At 36.3% G+C, this 21,539-nt stretch overlaps 2 protein-coding genes across 2 annotated transcripts; both read left to right on the top strand.

Annotated features, from left to right (window-relative positions):
- The first annotated feature begins 3,657 nt into the window (after positions 1-3,657).
- LOC138307346 (uncharacterized) lies at positions 3,658-12,110 on the top strand. Its single transcript, XM_069248044.1, has 4 exons — positions 3,658-4,014; positions 4,156-4,331; positions 5,438-5,521; positions 6,664-12,110. Exons 1-4 carry the CDS (start codon positions 3,897-3,899, stop codon positions 6,967-6,969), a joined length of 684 nt encoding a protein of 227 aa, XP_069104145.1. The 5' UTR covers positions 3,658-3,896; the 3' UTR covers positions 6,970-12,110.
- A 4,387-nt stretch (positions 12,111-16,497) lies between these two features.
- On the top strand, positions 16,498-19,448 carry LOC138308139 (serine-rich adhesin for platelets-like). Its single transcript, XM_069249081.1, has 4 exons — positions 16,498-16,675; positions 16,909-17,054; positions 17,263-17,346; positions 17,957-19,448. Exon 4 carries the CDS (start codon positions 18,102-18,104, stop codon positions 19,446-19,448), a length of 1,347 nt encoding a protein of 448 aa, XP_069105182.1. The 5' UTR covers positions 16,498-16,675; positions 16,909-17,054; positions 17,263-17,346; positions 17,957-18,101.
- Positions 19,449-21,539: the final 2,091 nt, after the last annotated feature.

The following is a 21,539-nucleotide window of genomic DNA, read 5'->3' as shown; positions in this document are numbered from 1 at the left end:
CCGACAACAACAACATGGACGTTATTTATTTGAACTTTAGCAAGGCCTTTGATAAAGTGTCACATAGACTCCTGATACATACATTTAAATCCTATATAATTGAGGGCAAAATTCTGTCATAGTTACAACAATTTCTATCGGGACTACAGCAAAGGGTAAATATAAATGGAACAAGCTTCAAAAATAAAAAAGTGAAGAGCGGTGTACCTCAAGGAAGTGTACTCGGGCCCATACTATTTCTTATTTATGTCAATGGCATCTCAGAGGTTATGAATTGTGTTGCCAAATTATTTGCGGATAATACCAAATTGTATTCGAAAATCAGCACCATACAGGATAGTCCGCTAAAACTGACCATAATCACAGGCTCAAAATTCTGATCGATCGCCTGTTTATGGTCAGCTACCTACTGCTCTTGAAAAGCCGGGGATTGTTACAAATCTGGCGACAGCAGTTATGGGAATTCTACATGTTGGTTTTGGGTCAAATTAGAAACGAATATACGTACCCGGCCTACTATACCTTTCGGCCGGGTACGAATTGGTCCCTATGTGACCTAGTGGAGCACTGCCTCCGAAAATCACTCGAGCTCAACTTTCTATACGTTTTTGTAGGTTTCCAGTTAATTTGTACGTAAACAAGCATTTATATATCTTTTTTGTCGAAAACAAACATACATACTATTCTTAATATCTACCGTACCGCTCACAAAACGTCAAATTCATACTTTATAGACTTGCTGTATAAATTCTCTTCAGAAAGGTCTTCATATGTACATATGTAAAACCAAATGTCTCGCCGAGAATTTGATATTTTATATGGTTCAGTTTTATTGCCTAGTGGGTAAGCGATATAAAAAGTACGATAAAATGCATGAAAACGTTTAAATAATGGTTTGTATAACCATTACTTTGCTCCATTAGCAGTAATAGGCACTAATTGTAGCTCTAAACATTTTCTGTCTAAAAGTCTTTTGGGCTACAATATTGCAGCTAGGGTCAAATATGCCTTTACAGTTAAAAGAAAACGTTTGGGACTCACTTTAATACATATCACATCCCAACGAATTACATTGACGATGCTATGTCCCTAGTTATGTTCGAGACGTCCAAGAATCATTGTTTCGGTAGCCATCTTTGAAGACCAAAAGTTAATTTTAACAGCCAATCAGAATCGCCGAATTTCACCGGAAATCGATCCCACCTGTCTGATTGGGTATTAAAATTAAATTTCAGTCTTCAAAGATGGCTACCCAAACACTGATTCTAGGATGTCTCGAACATAACTAAGGACATAACATCATTAATGTGATGAGTTGGGATGTGACATGTCTTAAAGTGAGTGCCAAATGTTTTCTTTTAACTGTCAAGACCTCTTTGGTCCCAATTCAACCTACAGAAATCCTACAAACGCTGTCGCCAGATTTGTAACAATCCCCGGCTTTTCAAGAGCAGTAGGTAGCTGACCATTAACAGGCGATCAGTCAGAATTTTGATCCTATGATTATGGTCAGTTTTAGCGGACTACATACATGACTGTGAAGAGCTGCAGAGGAATATTGATAGAATCTCCGATTGGACTAACATCTGGTTTATGAAGCTAAATAAAGAAAAGTGCAAACATATGGAAATGGGTAATATCCCCATTAACAGACAGTACAGTATAAAGGACGGCAACTACAGAGTCTAGAACGAATATACGTACCCGGCCTACTATACCTTTCGGCCGGGTACGAATTGGTCCCTATGTGTCGTAGTGGAGCACTGCCTCCGAAAATCACTCGGGCACAGTTTTCTATACTTTTTTGTAGGTTTCCAATTATTTTATGCATATAAATGCATTTACATATTATATTTGTCCAAAACAAAACATGATTACCATTCTTAATATCTACCGTCCCGCTCACACGACGTCATATTCACAATTTCTGGACTTGCCGTGTAAATCCCCTTCAGAAAGATCTTCATGTGTATTACGTAAAAAATAATGCCTCGGTGGGAATTTGATAATCTATGTGGTTCAGTTTTATTGCCTAGTAAGCAAGCGATATCGAACAAGTAAGATGAAATGCAAACAAACGTTTTATAATGGTTTGCATAATCATTACTTTGCTCCATTAGCAGTAATAGGCACCAATTGTAGCTCTAAAGACGACATCATTTTCTGTCTAAAAGTCTTTTGAGCTACAATATTGCAGCCACTACAGAGTCCAGCTTGAGAAAGACCTGGGAGTCACAATGGATAACACCTTGATATTTACAAATCAAGTCAATAAAGCTACATCAAAGGGAAACCAAATCATGGGTATCGTTTTCAAAACATTCACATATTTTGACAACGAAACCGGTTAGACCTCATTTGGAACACTGTTCTGTCGTTTAGTCCCCCTGGACAAAAAAAAAAGATATAAAAAACATAGAAAACGTGCATCGAGGGGGTACAAAAAGACTTGTTAACCTTAAGGATCTCTCCTATCCTGACCGATTAAAGACCTTGAGTATCCCAACACTTGAGTATAGAAGACAGTATAGCGGAGACCTGGAATTCTCTCCCTGTTGATGTGTTCAATGCTGAGAAATTGAATATTTTCAAAATTAGATTAAACAAGCACTGGAAAAACCACGCCACGAAATGTCTACCATCAACCTATATATATAGCTAGGAACAATAGTATATTATACAAACCTAGGACTTACTATTAAGGATTTTAAGCAATCACTTAAAATATTTTACCATTATTGTAAATATTACTATAAATCACTACAAGCCTGTTTTGGCTTTCCTAATGTTCAAATTATAACGTAAGACAGTTATGTGGGGATTACATTCCTGCTTACTATACAAGACATCCCAGTCATATTAAAATGGGGGAACGGGAGGGCAATTGCATGTTATCTAGACCTGGGGATTTGTTCGGTTTTAGTTTTTTCATAACTGAAATGATAGTTTCGCTTGTAATATTTAGTTCTGGAATATCGTTGATGGTGTGTTTCTCTACCAGCTTCGGTGTCTCTCCCTCCCCCCCCCCCCCCCCCCTTCACGAAAACGCTTTGGAAAAAATTGGCCAATATATCTGCATTTTCCTAATTAGCTGTTGTAGCTTTCATGGACTTTGTATCTCTTGGGTTTACGTTGAGGTCTCCTATTTCCACTATGAACTATACATATATATCATTTGGAATGCAGGCCTTTATCATAGAAGATTGATTGATTGGTAGTTGTTACCTTAAAATCATTCGAAACAAACATGTTTGTTTAAAGATGCTCCACCGGTGACAAATGGTTTTTTTTCTCTATTAAAAACTGGAGCAGACGATTTAGCAGTTTTCTTCAGTTAAAAGAGCATCCCGACCCGTGGCACTGTGTCCTACAATGTATACGGAATTTAGTACTGATTGCACATGCACCGAAAGCAACATAAATTATTTTAAATAAGTTTTTATGTTAATTAGGCATATATACGCGATTAAACACCAATTATTCTTTAAATGATGGGTATCATTTATGCTCGGTAGGCGTTGGAGCATCTATATGAGCTGTAGAATAGTGCTAAATCTATAGAAGAATTAATGTAAAATCAGTAGTTCCGATCCATCATCATTGCCCTCCGCTTCTGGGATGAGAGTACAAAACAGAATTGTGTCAGTTAGTAACGACTGCAGCTCTATCTCCTACAGCTGACCTGTCCGTTAATGACTCTAGCCGTTTATCAAATAACCAAACAATGCAGCAAAGTATGTGTTTTGTTGTTTACCCCTGTACACGGATGGCTAGGCTTCGGGTATAATGGCGGCGTTAGGGCTTCCGTCTGTCATTGTGTATATGATAAGGACGGATCTCGGCATACTTGTTACAATCGGATCAATATAACGACAGGGAAGATGTGGACGTAGAGGATGGAGTCGGCCTATTACATCAAGTCTGATGGTCATTACAACACCAGTAAACAACCGGTCCACCTCACAGTGGTAAATGATCGGCATTGGCAGGTACCGAGACAGATCCAAACTGAGGGTAGGTGGTTTTGTTTACTAACACAGGTAGGGATTGTTGTCTACCTGAACTTTCTCTGTACACATACACATTTACGTATCATTTTAGTGTGTATAATCAGCAGTAGAAATAAGGTATAACTATACATTTCTCACATTACAGAGGCATACAGAAAATATCGTCCCAAGCGAGGAGAAATATCGAGGAGGTTCAGAACCAGGGGTGTGATTCAATGTTTACTGGGCAGTCTATTGGGGATCATTGGAGCGATCGGTATTTACTATGGAGCCCCAGACGTACCATATGTTATACCTATACATATCATCACAGGGTTTGTGGTAGGCATTTCTCGATATCCCAGAGTTTACTTTCACTGTCGATATATACACGTGCATCCTCGATATCCCAGGGATCACTATCACTGTCTATATACACGCGTACATCCTCGATATCCCAGAGTTTACTATCACTGTCTATATACACGCGTACATACTCGATATCCCAGGGATCACGATCACTGTCGATATATACACGTGCATCCTCGATATCCCAGGGATTACTATCACTGTCGATATAAACAAATGGATCCTTGATATCCCAGGGATTACTATCACTGTCTATATACACGCGTACATACTCGATATCCCAGGGATCACGATCACTGTCGATATATACACGTGCATCCTCGATATCCCAGGGATTACTATCACTGTCGATATAAACAAATGGATCCTTGATATCCCAGGGATTACTATCACTGTCGATATAAACACGTGCATCCTCGATATACCAGAGATTACCATCACTGTCGATATACACACGTGTATCCTCGATATCCCAGGGATCGCTGTCACTATCGATATATACACGTGTATCCTATATATCCCATGGATTACTATCACTCTTGATATAAACACGTGCATCCTCAATATACCAGGGATTACTATCACTGTCGATATACACACGTACATCCTCGATATCCCAGGGATCACTATCACTGTCGATATAAATATGTCGGCGAGTTCCAGTTTTGATATAGCACTGTGCTCTGGCCCTACATCAGACATCTATCTGTCATAATTTCTAAGTCTGGTGTCAGGGCCAGAGTATTTCGGGCTACAATTGTAGCCCTAAAGACGACACCATTGTCTTTCTAAAAGTATTTTGAGCTACAATATTGCAGTTAGGGAAAGTGTATCAAACTATAATAATTTGTTTTTTTGTTAATAATTGTCTTCTTCCAACAAATGTTGCCTACAATTTCATAATCTATGTATTATGTTCTCATGTAATTACCAATAAAAGTCATATAAGATGTTATACGTTTTGAAAGTCAATCTCGATAAAATTAAATACACGTATATTGTTTGTCATTTTGAGAAATTAATTATGAGGAGACATATTCAGCCTGTGGCATTACATTGTAATGTTGTTTTTACTCCAGTTGATAGCCGCCGGGATGTGCTCGTTCCAGGGCGGTAAACGGATAGAAGATGAAAACACTGTCACACAGAAAACTAAGTGTCTCGTGAGTAAATACAATATCTAATAAGGCAATGGTTGAAAATATGGAATCACGGCTTTTCAAAAAGTTACCAACTTAATCGCTACCCTAGATCTATTTTTATCGCGAATTTGCTGCGTAATTATATTTTTACTAAATTCAGGGAGTAGATAATATAATAATTTATCAATCTTTTAAAGATACTCCAACGCTGACAAATGGTATTTTTTCACTATCAAAAACAGGAGCAGACGATTAAGTATTACTTTACACCATTACCACCACTGAAAAGTTTGAGCTTTTAATTTGACTTAAAGTTAAAAATATGAAAAATAATTAATTGCATGCCGAAAAAATTCCATAGCACTATATCCTATATCGGATGAAGTACTGATTGCGCATGCACCAAAGGCGAAATAAATCATTTTATATTATTTTTTGTGTTAATTAGACATATATATGCACAATTAAACACCAATTATTGTTCAAATAATGAATATGATTTATGCTCTGTCGGCGGTGGAGCATCTTTAAAAACATTTGAAGTTAGTACAGTAGAAATCATTTTGATTTGTAAATTTTCGTTCATCATTGCTTTTAAGAAACTTTTAATATTTGTTTCGCAAAGGTGGTCGGTCTTTAAGTATGATAAGTCTAATTGCCTTTTGAATAAGAGAGCCCAAAATATATAAAACTTATGAAACTTGCATGGTTTTCCCTCTTTCCTCTATACTTCACCATTTGACTGTATTGAACATTTCAATATGATTTAATTGGTACCTTCTGCTTTTCAATAGCAAATAAAATTCATTAAAACATAACTTAGCGTAATGCACATGATTTTATTGTATGGTGTATGTTTTCTCTCAGCAATCCTAATTGATCATTTACATAAACCCCCTAGATTAGCTTGTATCTTTATCCGTGACGTAATCATCCATCAGAGAGTGATCAGCCCATGACTATTGTGTAATCTGTTCTGTATGCATCCTTCTGTCCTAAATGGGATGGGACATGGTGTTATCCATGTTCATTCTGTATCGTCCCGATTCCCTATGAATGTCGGACATTTATACCTATGGTTATATTCTCTATTCTTGTGTTTGGATGTCGGACATTTATACCTAAGGTAATTATAATCTCTTTTCTTGTGTTTTTCTTTCCAGATGATTGCAGTATTCTCTCTGAACATTGTTGGAATCACGTTTAGTTTTCTGACGGCTGCCATAAACGGGGGTATGGGCGTCGGGTTCTGCCTTGGGACAGAATACTCACGGACAACAATTAATGGCCGAGTGTTTCAGACGGAGAATGACCAATGTACAGAGAACAAAGACGTAAACATTGCTATCTCAGCTACCTACATTGTCATCGGCGTGCTGGCAGGCATACACTGCATTCTGGGTCTGCCATTCTTTTGTATTTACGGCCCAGTTTTTGGAATTTACAATAATAAGAAAACATGCATGTAAAATGTTCTTCTGTTGGTGTGTAAACCGTTTTTCTACTGGTGTGTACAGCCAAGTCTAACATCGAACGTCATAATGTCAGGTGGCTTTTGGCAACTATATGGAAGAATGAATGCCAACAATTGGACAATGCCAGATTTAATTATGACGGCGAAATAAGTAACTGGCAGTTAAAAACTGAATAGGACTGCAATGAAAATGTCATTATACAGCGTATTGACTGTACTCAGTGTCGCATATATTTACGTTTACACGGCATTTGTTAGTATCACTTTTCTGCATTGTCGATTTTTTGTTTGTTTGTTTGATTAATTAACGTCCTACTAACAGCTATGGTCAAGTAAGGACGGCCTCCCATGTATGCGGTGTGTTGCATGTATGTTGTGCGAGGTGCGTGTTCTGGGAGACTGCGGTATTTGTCGAGTAGATAGACAGTCAGAAGATTAAATCCCGGTGATACTATCATCTTATTTGAGGACAACATACTTTTTTGTTCGGTATAATTTATTTTCCACGTGCACCAAATTGTTTTCGCAAATATATTTGTTCATGTGTTCAGTTGATTATTTAAAAACCGCAAGGACATTTTCTTTGCTTTGAAGAATCCTACTATATATTAATTTAGTGTCGACATGGTTGATTTATATATTTTAGCTCACCTGGCGCGAAGGGATGGTGAGCTTATGTCATGGCGTGGCGTCCGTCGTCCGTCCGTCCGTCAACATTTCCTGTAAAGGAACTAAATCATTAAAAAAATCATGTAAAAAAAGATAAAACGAATTGTAGAACTGAAAATGATTGTAAAAGTTGTGTACTTTGTGTTAATAACAAAATTTAAAAGTTTGTATAACAATTTTGTTCAAAATGGAGAAAAAACTGAAATAGATAGAAACGACCTAGTCACTATTTCATATTATTATCTTTCGGCGAGGTAAACAATCCCTGTGAGCATGCGCGATGTGGGAACATTCACCGAAGGAAATCTCATCTGTCTAATGGACATATCTGCTATCGACTGAAAACACCAATTTATCGACTACAAATTCCTCATTACTGTGTTCAATCTAATAAACGTTGAATCTTATGCAGAAGTTTTGTGAAGAGTTTCTCAGTGTAAATATTCATATATTGTACATGTTTTTGCAGCTATAAAGAAGAGTTTTCGTTATATTATATGGTTTTATACTTGCTTCTACCATTATTTTATTTTCATTTGTCATGATATTAGGTACTAGCCCGCTAAACCTGCCAATACTATTAGGTTTAAAAAAAATTGGTCAAATATATACACTTTATAATAAGGAGAAACTAATAATATAGGCATGTTTAGCGGACTAATGATGTACATGTATTTCTTTTATCATTATATCAATATTTGACAGTCCCTATATATCCTTAGTTATAGTCTCTATCCGTATAATGGACATTCCCTATATATATTCCTAGCTATAATATATATCCGTCTAATGGAATTCCCTATATATATCGCTAGTTATAATGTATATCCGTCTAATGGACATTCCCTATATATATCCCTAGTTATAATGTCTATCCGTCTAATGGACATTCCCTGTATATATCCCTAATTATAATGTCTATCCGTCTAATGGACATTCCCTATATATATTCCTAGTTATAATGTCTATCCGTCTAATGGACATTCCCTATACATATTCCTAGTTATAATGTCTATCCGTCTAATGGACATTCCCTATATATATCCCTAGTGATAATGTCTATCTGTCTAATGGACATTCTCCTACATGTATCATAGCGTATTTTCGTAAAATTATTATTCTTGCATAATTGTTTGTGATTTATATCTACCTGTACATGTTTTGATAGATCTACCATATGAACCCCTTATATAACGTTCAATTCTTCACGTGTCAATCAAAGTGCTTACAGTCGATATCTACCCGAGGCGATCGTGTCATCCATAGGCTTGGGCAGTTGTCTTGTCAAGTCTTTTAATTGTAATATGTAATTAATCTCACATCCGGATTTACCTGTCAAACTAACAATGACCACTTCTGTCATATAACCGCGTTTTGATATTTTGGAGGCAGTTGAGTTGGATTCCAACGATCAACCGGACAGGACGGTCCATCATCGGACATTTATTTCATATTTCAAATTTGGATTTCCAAATAGTGAACAAGTGTGAAACTGTGGACTTATTGATGGATTGCCATCTAAGGACATATTATACAGTGTCTACATTGGATTACCAATGTCAGTGAACTTTAAATTTACCTTCTAACCAATGTGCCACTATTTTGTTTATTTATGATATGAAAACCAATTCAAATTACCAATACAAGAAACCAGTACAAGCCAATCGAACTCTTTGTTTTGTGTCCTGCTAATTAAACCCAATATCAACGGTTCGAAAACAACCAACAATCATCATCAACAATCATACACAGAAAAAAAAATCTTATGAAACATGTCACTAGTTATAAAACCCTTTTCCATCTGATTTACTTAAGATGCTCCACCGCCGGCAGAGCATAACTGATATTCATCATTTGAACAATAATTGGTGTTTAATCGTGTACATATGTCTAATTAACACAAAAAATAGTATAAAATAATTTCTTTTGCCTTTGGCGCATGCGCAATCAGTACTTAATTCCATGTAGGATATAGTGCCACGGAATTTTTTCGGGATGCAATTAATTATTTTTCATAATTTTAGCTTGAAGTAAAATTAGAAGCTGCAACTTTTCAATGGTGGTATGTGTAAAGTAAGTAACTTATGTAACTGAAGAAAAACACTAAATCATCTGCTCCTGTTTTTGATAGTTTTTTGTCAGCAATGGAACGTCTTTAAAAAATCAACCTAACTATATATCTAAATTGTATGTGTATTTTTATGTATCCAAAGCAAAAATATATCTTACATAATATGTTTGCTTAATAAAGTACATGTACTCCTATTTACATGTATAATAAATACATAATTAACGGGTGAAAATACCTCTCATTTTTTGTCATATTTCCATCACATACTCTAAAACTTCATAGAACGTATGCTGATTTACTTGTCAATGTATGTATCGGCTATTTCACTGAATCAGGCCAATATAATCGATAAAATATAAGTGACTTCTTATAGTGGTGTTTTTACATCTATATCCATTAGCCGGATGAGATTTTCAGCGATCCCGATATTGAACTCAAAGCTGCACTCGGTTCTCTCCGTTGTAAGCAGCCAATGCCGACAGGTACAGTTTCTTGTTGTGTTTGGCGATATTTTAACGTTGATAAACATTGCCAATATTTCAAATAAGATGTTGTAATTTTGAAAACTTTCTAATTTCAGGTATAAGTACGTTTGTAGGAAGTCAAAAACCATAAAAAAATCTATGTAAATCTAATGATTTAGTCCCTTTAAACGTAGAGTTCAGCATGGATTGTTATCAAATTTGGCCAGAACCATCCTTGGGGGAAGGCGAACAGAGTTTGTTATTTGTATACATTTTGGCTCTGACCCCCGGCCGCAGGAGGGGCGGGGTCCAATAGGGGAAATAGAGGTTAATCCTTTAAATCGCTACCAGTCATTGAATTCTGCATGGATTCTAAACCAAATTTGGCCTGAAACATCCTTGGTGGAAGGGGAACAAAGTTTGTATAAATTTTGGCTCTGACCCCAGGGGCAGAAGGGCCGGGGACTAATAGGGGAGATAGAGGTTAATCCTTTAAATCGGTACCAGTCATAGAGTTCTGCATAGATTCTAACCAAGTTTGGCCAGAAAATATCCTTGGGGGGGGGGAGGGAACATATTTTGTAAAAAAAAAATGGCTCTGACCCTCTGAAGAAGAAAGAATGGGTCCCAATAGGGAAATTAGAGGTAACTCTTTAAATTCCTTCAGAAAAGTAACAATGATGCTGTAATCAGAACATTACTTGGTATTACAATAACCAGGTGAGCGATACAGGCCATCTGGGTCTCTTGCGAAGGAAGCGTTAAACTATCATTGTATGGAGTCTATGACCTGTATAGATGTCATCAAAATCTAAGTTTTTTATGCTATTAATTACAGACTTATAAATGGGGAGCTTTCGATAAATACTATCAAAGCTGGTCACTGTAATTGCTGACCAGTAAAGGTTTTAACGTTTCAGCTAAAAACAAGCTGTGAACTTGTGTTATAAAATCTTATGTGATGCCTGTCTATACATGTACGGTATGTATATTGTAGCTTTCATAAAAGAATACCCCTTAAGCTTGGTTACATGTGCTCCTACAATTATTCATTAAAATAAAAAAAAATTCAATATTCAAATTAACATTATCAGGTATAATACCTGCTACAAGCTAAAATAATATTTGGAATTTTTTTTTCAAATGTCAGACTTCACATATTCCAATATTTTTTTTACAAAACTTATATATGTATACATTATTAAAATAGCTCGTGTGTTCAAAACGTACAATCCGTCAACTAAAATTTGTCATGAGCAACTACTATATAATTGACATCAATTGATCACTTGTTTTTCAATTAATTATCCCTAAATCCAGCATTTTCCCGTTCTGTTCTACGCGTTTTTGATCCTTTACATATGCTGCCCAGAAAAAGGCGACTAAATTTGGGACTTTGCTTCTTTGCCAACATTGCATCTTATACCAATGAGCACTTTAAATCAATTTCGCCACACATTTGACGTCACACGTGGCACGCTTTCCAGTCATCGCTCCTATTCTTAGCGTTCTGCCAAACATCATTGATACATTTGTGTAGATCCGGCCTTCAGCTGCCACTTGCCGAAGGGTAAATTGCGCTCCATTGTGCTATATTGTTTAATATTTGTCTACTTTGTCCCGCATTACTAATCGTATCCTATTATGTAATCGTGTTCGTTTTGTATGTCTTGATAAAGGGCAGATCGCCTCGAAAATTTGACAATTTTGTTTTGTCCACACGGTTGGAATCACTTTCTTGTCCGATATTACTACTATATATACTCACCCGATTTCCCAAGTAGACCTGTATTTTAGACATCAGAACACATTAGACTAAGGTGTATCTGCCTGGATGATATGATATTAAACAAAGGTACACATACCTTAACCGAAATGGCCTTTGATTTTTGAAATGTAAATGTAAAACGAAAAAGTTCTACTCACCGTTATTATCACTTATCGTCGCTTCAAAAAATATATTAATGTTACATAACACAGGTCGACTTATGTTTCCTTGTGTCTGCCACACAGCAGTACTGGCTGAATGCGGAAATTACACAAGGCATTTGTAACTTTATCCTTGGTCTTCAATTGTAATATATTAACGTTATACACTTATTTGTTCTTGTTAAACTTTTATTTTAAACTTTTTTTTTCGGAAATGTAGTGGGGCTTTAAATGTAATCAGAATTCACCAAATCATTGAGGTAATCTGTTTAAAACTGTATTTAGAAATTTATATAAAAATTGTTAAGATATCAAATTATAATTATGAGTCAGCAGGCAGTTGGGTCGCAAGGATATTACATAGATAATTATTCAATAACATATACTGTAATCATTAATTTACAAAAGAAAGTTTTGGCAAATGTTCTATTGAAATGACACCGGTTGACTGCCACCAAAGAGCCATTTAACAGTGAATGTCTGTGTACATTCTGTGTATGGTCAGTAAGAGCATGTCTTAGTGATCTAGTATTTAATTTCTTGAGTTTGAAAACTTAAAAAACTCGGTATCTAATTACAAGTATTCATTAGCAAATAAATGTCAGGCAGCCTTTTCTATAAAAATGTCCCAAGTGAGTTTTGATTGATAATTTAATTTTGCAGAATGTGCACTAACTAGTGCAACTTCTGTAAAACTACCAGAGATCTATTATTAAACAAAATGTCTAAACAACAACGTGCACTTGTCTGTTGATCACAGAAACATTTACAAAGACAATATGTAATGATATCTAAAACATGTTGCTTGACACAATGATATATATATACATGTACCTATTAGAAGTAGCCTACTTAAAACAAGACTTCCCCTTTTTGTTTTAGGACATACAACCTACTCTGGTTAAACAACGCGATATAATCGTATATAGATACAATTGTCGGATAATTTCCGGAGAGGGTATATGTTATTTTCCTTTGTTTTAATAAAAATTACGGAACAAAAATTTGTCATTAAGAAAGCCTCTCTTCACTAACAAAAATCCCATAGAAAACAGAACAAGTAGATCGTTGTGAACCGTACATGAGCGGAGTTCACTGAATAATACGTACGGCGGGGATCGATTGAATTGGACAGTAATGTCATTGGGCTTGCTTTTAAACTTGAAAACTTCAAAATTGAAATGTTATTGGTTTACATTTTAGCCTTGATTTACAGAAGAATTTAATCAAATCAAAATAGTATCCCCTGAGCTTGCACAGTCTTTCAACTTTCTGTAAGGTATAATAACGATGATTTATTTCTAAATATTTTCATTTATCAGCCACTACATTGTATCATTATTATAAACTTCCACATGCTAGTCCTCCAAAGGGAGAATATATAAATGGATTTCACCTAGCTTTTCCTGTGGTTCTATGCACCCGAAGATTGCCAAGAGGCCGAAAATTTGTGAGAGAGACATTTACACTCTTTGAAGTTTATTACTATTATAAACTTATCAAATTAAGTGAAGTATATCATCCTAAAATTAACACCTAAATATAACAATTAGGACGTCACTAATTGTGATGTGTACATGTCTACTGATTACTGGTCTATGGCTGTCCCGTCGTCAATAAACAACCTGCTTGGTTACACCACACCATCTGTGAACCATAGACCTCCAGAATACCTAAATCCACCACCATTTTTATCAAATATATACTTTACTTTTGGCTTGTTTAGGTTATATCGATAGTAGAAGTGACAAGTTAATGTAAAATATATCGATTTTGATATATAGGAAAATGTTTAATTATCATGCTAATACATTTGTATGTTGGATTTCTTTAAACGGGCATTGGACGTCCACGTCCCTTAAGTTATTACTTGAGGCTTATTGAAGCTGATGAATAATGTCCATACTGCCGATTTTAATCTACTTAGTCTTAAAAAAAATCATTTATGCGACGTTATTTATTGGATTATGTGGACATGCACTTATGATATCACCATGGTGCTTTACCACGTGTCATTACGATACGAAATAAAGCCATCGCTTCACTAAATCATCGAGTATATTATATATAGAACACAGCCAAGAAACTCTCGCTATTGTTCACCTTACCTCCATCTAACTTTATATAAATCTGCATTGCAATGTATACTTCCTATCCGAGTTAGTATTGTGACACACATAAAGATTAAAGCTATGTACAACAGTAAGAGAAACGAAAAATTGCGTCGTTTTTTTAATTTTTAAGTTATTCTTAAAGGGACGATTCGCTCATGCAAATTCCCTTACATAACCAAGAAGCAAAATGTGTGGCATAAATGTAATTGTTTCTACATTTCATATGAAACATTTAACTCAATATATTGACAAATTCCTCGTCATGTTAAGAATTTTAATTGATACCGTTGTATTTACAAATCGTTGATCAATATGATTAAGCAGGTACAGTATGTACTCTGTAACCATATCCGAGCCAAAGTCACGCATGTTAAACACATGAACTAACATAACCACTGAGGAGGTAATAAAAATGACTTTTAGGCAAGACAATTCACCTAATAATGTAAACCACTACTGTCAGAGCGATTTGAGCAGTTCTAGACAAAAGTTGCATTACTCTACGAGCAAAGGATAAGAAGTTCGTCCACAATGTGTAATGGCGGACAGCGAGTGAGTTTGGACATCTGCACACATGTCACCACCATGGGCTTTTCAGGCATATCACAGTAACTGGTTTTTCCTCGATATATGTACAAATCTTAATGTTCTCTAAGATTGAATTGTCCCTTTAACTGTTACGTTATTTGTAACCTTAATGTGTTGACGTGGAACACTCTTAAGACCTAATCGGCGCTTCGGTGGAGCAGACTTGTTATTCAAAAGTACTAGTAAAAAAGTATTATTGAGATTATCGTCAGGTGAAATGTATTGTAGGTGTACACCAACAATCTTTCACAAAAAAATTTCTTGTTATTTACTTGTCAAATTACTGATTATTGTTGGCTAAAATGTGTCAAGGGATCCGTGGTTAAACAACATCGGGACGATACACGGAAGTTTAAAAACCTTTGCTGTGTATACCACAATAAACTATATCAATCAAGGCCATACCCGCTATTAATACAGGTATAACACATAACATTATATATTAGCAAAGATGATTCTAATTGCTCATTAACATTTGGTTAACATTCGTTTATCTTCTTCAGTGTACGATTTGTTTACTGTTGCGTTTTTTACTTAACATCGGTGAATTACCTTTTAATGTTCACCGAATACGTATACAAAGGAGCTTATTATGGTCGACTGTCAGGTGCTTCTATAGCGGAAATCTACCACCCCTCGACTCATTAGGTTATATTATTAATGGAATTTTACGAGTAAACAGACTGCGTAGAATATTGTTCTGGAATTAACTACTGCAGAGTAACACGAAATGTTAATTGTTAGAAGTATGACTGTGTAGCATCGAAATACCAAGAAAAAGAAAAGAAAGAGTGATACAAATAGTAATATTTTCAGTATTTTCTGGTAAATCTTAACAATCTTAACACACTATATATCTTATGGAATCTAGTTACAACGAGGCTTTAATCTCGTTTGCACCTACGTCAAATAACTTTCAGTTTTTTAAAGTAGAATTGTTCAAATTTATTGTTGGCATATGAAAACAAATACAAAAAATATCGATTGTAGATTAAAAAAATATTCAATTTGTTATATATAGATCATTTTTGACGACATGTGAAAACGCGTGTTATTGCGTTTTGTATAAAGACAATATCTCACTTAACATTTACTTAAATCTTTAAACATTTACACATATCAGGCAAGCTGATATCAGTAAAGAATTCAATTTAGTCAAAACTACAATATTTTTAACACTTCAAATGTAATGCAAATATAGCTACATCTTTCCTTAATTGAAAATAACTCAAACATCGAACACAAGAACTTGTAATTTTTTCTATCGTTCGACCATATGAAATCACATTTACAAAAAGCTACTTCTAACTATTTACCCTTTTGGATTTCACTTTGGACAGACATATACGGACACTCATTGCAGGACAGAGGTTTTGCTTAATTCTGATTGCTCCTTCCCTACGTGATTTAAAATCAAATCGAAACCGAGTCTGTATGCTTAAAATTTTGCACAACTATCCTAACAAAATCGTTTTTTTTTTAATATAGTAAACAACAAAATATATATTGTAAACCATAATAGAGGAAGCATGATATATTTTTCCAGAGAAATGTATAGGTTAGTGGACCATTGTGATTGGCTCCATGCTGTTAACCAATTCTGACAAGGGTAAAGGTTTCTAACTTCCGTGTCACGGTTCTGTTGTTACCGACAGTAATTTCTCCCCTAGACTTTATAAACCAGCGCATTAACAGAGTTAACCATAAATGATAAAGCTGGTGATATACACACACCTCGGTGTCCACGATACAACCAAACTCTTGGGTCAGGTCTCAGAATGAACTTCCGAATTCGTCTGAACAACAGACACAAAACCAAACAGTGTCGAATAGTTTCTCAGGGTGTACCACAACCGCAAAGTAAAGGTATTTCATAGATTTTTTTTTTTTCACGAAGTGGACAGAAAAATGTTTTTGACTTTGCTTCTAATGTTTGTATTAATGCTACAATGTTATATTATTACAGTATACTATTAAAACTTAAAAAACACACTAAGAAAAATCATCTCAATGCTATAATGTTATTATATTATGTATATGCATTCAAAGATGTATCTGTATTACAGCAATAATGATCGGGAAACTAATATGCATTTCAGAGTCATCTGAGAAAAAGCGAAGGGAAATATCGCGAAAGTTTAAGATCTTGGCTTTTAATCCAATGTATACTTGGTGGTCTGCTGGTGATCCTGGGAGCCATCGGTATTTATACGTTATTCCCCTTCATGTCATCACCGGAGTAATGGTAGGTCTTTATTTACACTTTGTTCTCATATCGTTATTTCTATCGTTTTCGTTATTCTATGATATTGTAATAGAGAGTATAAGTCAGTGGTGCAAGTACTAGACTTTTCTGATTATTAACATCCTAAGGTTATATCAGAAGAGATAATTTATTTGTATGGAGCCGGTTTACCAGAATTTTTTTCAAATAAAAGGAACTGCTGTTTCAGATGTTACCCGCTGCGTTGTTTTTGCGGCTGATCGGAAATCAAATAAATAAACTGGAGAGTGCGACGGGGACAACCATATGTTTTGTAAGTATACCGGAAGTCAGATAAAGATTTCCCAAAGTAATTAATGTCCGAACGGACATTTTCGAGAAAATATCGACGTCTTTTAACACTCACAGTACAACTGCGATGATTTTAGTTAAGTGAGGTACCGCTATACCATCGGCTTATATTATTGTGACACGATGTGAAGATTTAAGATATTTTAAATATTTTCAACCAAATTTCTATATATAGTTAGACTAACATAATCAATAAAGCAGATGGTTAATCTTTTGGAACATACAGTACTTCACTAACAGTTTTCTTTTCACGAATCTACAGACGGCTTTTGATTTTTGAAATGGGAGTGTAAAACGAGATTGGTAATATTTTAGAGTCGCACAAGTTGATACTAGACTATCATCACCTTCTGAACAAATTGTTGTAATCTCATCTTAAGCCATCGATATACTAATTTTTAACTGATGCTACTTTTTTTTTATTTCGGAATAATAGTTGGTCTTTCATATTTATTGATATCACATCAACAGAATCATGTGATAGATTATTATCGTACTTATTTAATCCGAATAATCGAAAACTCTAATTATTTGTAATATATGTGTATTTAAGGTTTCGATTCCGGTTTCAGATGGTAATGGCCTTCCTGCTGAACCTCACAGGAGTAACGTTTGCTCTGCTGACCGCTGGAATCAATGGAGGTATGGGGATAGCGTTTTGTCTGGGGACGGAGTACTCCACGTCCACTGTAAATGGTGTAGTGACCAACACAAAGAATGATATGTGTACACAAAACCAGGATGGCAACATCGCCTTCTCGACTCTCTTCATCGTCCTCGGTGTTCTGGCTGGGATACTCTGTACCCTGCTCTTACCATTCCTCTGTGTGTATGGGATGGCCTTTAGCACCAAAACTCGACAGAAAACATATCGGCCTAGTAAGTGGTCGTATAACGTTATCTGGTTCAACATCGCCTTCTCGACTCTCTTCATCGTCCTCGGTGTTCTGGCTGGGATACTCTGTACCCTGCTCTAACCATTCCTCTGTGTGTATGGGATGGCCTTTAGCACCAAAACTCGACAGAAAACATATCGGCCTAGTAAGTGGTCGTATAACGTTATCTGGTTCGACATCGCCTTCTCGACTCTCTTCATCGTCCTCGGTGTTCTGGCTGGGATACTCTGTACCCTGCTCTTACCATTCCTCTGTGTGTATGGGATGGCCTTTAGCACCAAAACTCGACAGAAAACATATCGGCCTAGTAAGTGGTCGTATAACGTTATCTGGTTCAACATCGCCTTCTCGACTCTCTTCATCGTCCTCGGTGTTCTGGCTGGGATACTCTGTACCCTGCTCTTACCATTCCTCTGTGTGTATGGGATGGCCTTTAGCACCAAAACTCGACAGAAAACATATCGGCCTAGTAAGTGGTCGTATAACGTTATCTGGTTCAACATCGCCTTCTCGACTCTCTTCATCGTCCTCGGTGTTCTGGCTGGGATACTCTGTACCCTGCTCTTACCATTCCTCTGTGTGTATGGGATGGCCTTTAGCACCAAAACTCGACAGAAAACATATCGGCCTAGTAAGTGGTCGTATAACGTTATCTGGTTCAACATCGCCTTCTCGACTCTCTTCATCGTCCTCGGTGTTCTGGCTGGGATACTCTGTACCCTGCTCTTACCATTCCTCTGTGTGTATGGGATGGCCTTTAGCACCAAAACTCGACAGAAAACATATCGGCCTAGTAAGTGGTCGTATAACGTTATCTGGTTCAACATCGCCTTCTCGACTCTCTTCATCGTCCTCGGTGTTCTGGCTGGGATACTCTGTACCCTGCTCTTACCATTCCTCTGTGTGTATGGGATGGCCTTTAGCACCAAAACTCGACAGAAAACATATCGGCCTAGTAAGTGGTCGTATAACGTTATCTGGTTCAACATCGCCTTCTCGACTCTCTTCATCGTCCTCGGTGTTCTGGCCGGGATACTCTGTACCCTGCTCTTACCATTCCTCTGTGTGTATGGGATGGCCTTTAGCACCAAAACTCGACAGAAAACATATCGGCCTAGTAAGTGGTCGTATAACGTTTCTGGTAACCTTACGACTTTCGTGTCCTTAGCACACTCGACAGACTATCGCTATGTATACGTTATCTGGTTCAACATCGCCTTCTCGACTCTCTTCATCGTCCTCGTGTTCTGGCTGGGATACTCTGTACCCTGCTCTTACCATTCCTCTGTGTGTATGGGATGGCCTTTAGCACCAAAACTCGACAGAAAACATATCGGCCTAGTAAGTGGTCGTATAACGTTATCTGGTTCAACATCGCCTTCTCGACTCTCTTCATCGTCCTCGGTGTTCTGGCTGGGATACTCTGTACCCTGCTCTTAACCATTCCTCTGTGTGTATGGGATGGCCTTTAGCACCAAAACTCGACAGAAAACATATCGGCCTAGTAAGTGGTCGTATAACGTTATCTGGTTCAACATCGCCTTCTCGACTCTCTTCATCGTCCTCGGTGTTCTGGCCGGGATACTCTGTACCCTGCTCTTACCATTCCTCTGTGTGTATGGGATGGCCTTTAGCACCAAAACTCGACAGAAAACATATCGGCCTAGTAAGTGGTCGTATAACGTTATCTGGTTCAACATCGCCTTCTCGACTCTCTTCATCGTCCTCGGTGTTCTGGCTGGGATACTCTGTACCCTGCTCTTACCATTCCTCTGTGTGTATGGGATGGCCTTTAGCACCAAAACTCGACAGAAAACATATCGGCCTAGTAAGTGGTCGTATAACGTTATCTGGTTCAACATCGCCTTCTCGACTCTCTTCATCGTCCTCGGTGTTCTGGCTGGGATACTCTGTACCCTGCTCTTACCATTCCTCTGTGTGTATGGGATGGCCTTTAGCACCAAAACTCGACAGAAAACATATCGGCCTAGTAAGTGGTCGTATAACGTTATCTGGTTCGACAAATATTGTAATAAATAATATACAACAGACGCAATAGACTCTGAGAAAACCGAGAGAAATGATAGCAAATCCTCCACATGCATGTACTTTTGTAAAATACTATATGCCTTTTGCACAAAAACAGTTTTGATTTATATATGTAAATGCGATATTATTTGATGTATTGTTTAAAACATTTGTTGTCTTTTCACTTATTCGTCATGATATATGTGTGATTTTTCAGTCGGACGTGTTAATAGTTTGTTCGTTGATCATAAAGTATAGTTCACTACCTCCATGAAGTTGAGGCCTAGTTACTAGTTTATCATTCCACTACTCATTCGATTCCCTGATTAAGTATTCAATTTCCTGACTACGTATTCGATTTTCTGAATCCCTATTCGATTCTCAATCACTTATTAACATGAAATAAACATAAACAAGAGACAACTAAGCACAATGATATCATATTCTTATACAATCAACAATACAATTGTATTTGCATACTGTTTTGATTGCTATACAATGAGGTAAAGTAAATATGATGTACAAATTAAATTCGACTCCCTTGCAAGGAAGTGACATCTAAACAAGATACATTATATTATTTCATTGCGGGACAATTTTATATTATTTCATTGCGGGACAATTTGTCAAGTTGATTCCTAGTTCCTTATTACATTTCTCATTCGATTCCCTAATTTCTTATTCTTATTACTTATTATGTATTATACCTACATGTACATTGTAAATACATTATATATATGCAATACGTACTGTGTCACCGTATTTTATATAACCAAATGCCTGTTCATGTACATTTTAATTGTCCGATTTTAATGAAATTTGTAAATATGATGTATATAAAAATTAAATGTTTTATTTCAAGTATATGATAATTCGATCACTGCTCTTGCACTGTTTGTCTATAACAACCAAAACAGATTTTTTAGTATTATTCTGAGGTTTTACTCTCTCGAAAATAACATAAAAGGTCTAATGAGTCGTTTAGTCCAACACATGTAAATCAGAGTTTAACGTAAGAAAATAGAAACATATGTGTATTACCTACATACACATTGTAAATACATCATTCATAAAGAATGTTCAAAAGTAAATAAGGTTGTACGGGCATTGTTAATTCCTTTGTCACGGCATGAGAAAAAGTATTTTACTGGTGACATTACATGAAGTAAGAAATAAATGAATAAAATAGTTTTCATAGCATTACCCCATCAGGGTATGGGACAGTATCGGG

This window comes from Argopecten irradians, chromosome 14 (genome assembly GCF_041381155.1).
Source record: "Argopecten irradians isolate NY chromosome 14, Ai_NY, whole genome shotgun sequence".
Taxonomy (NCBI): Eukaryota; Metazoa; Mollusca; class Bivalvia; order Pectinida; family Pectinidae; genus Argopecten; species Argopecten irradians.
This window is presented reverse-complemented; position numbering and strand designations above follow the sequence as displayed.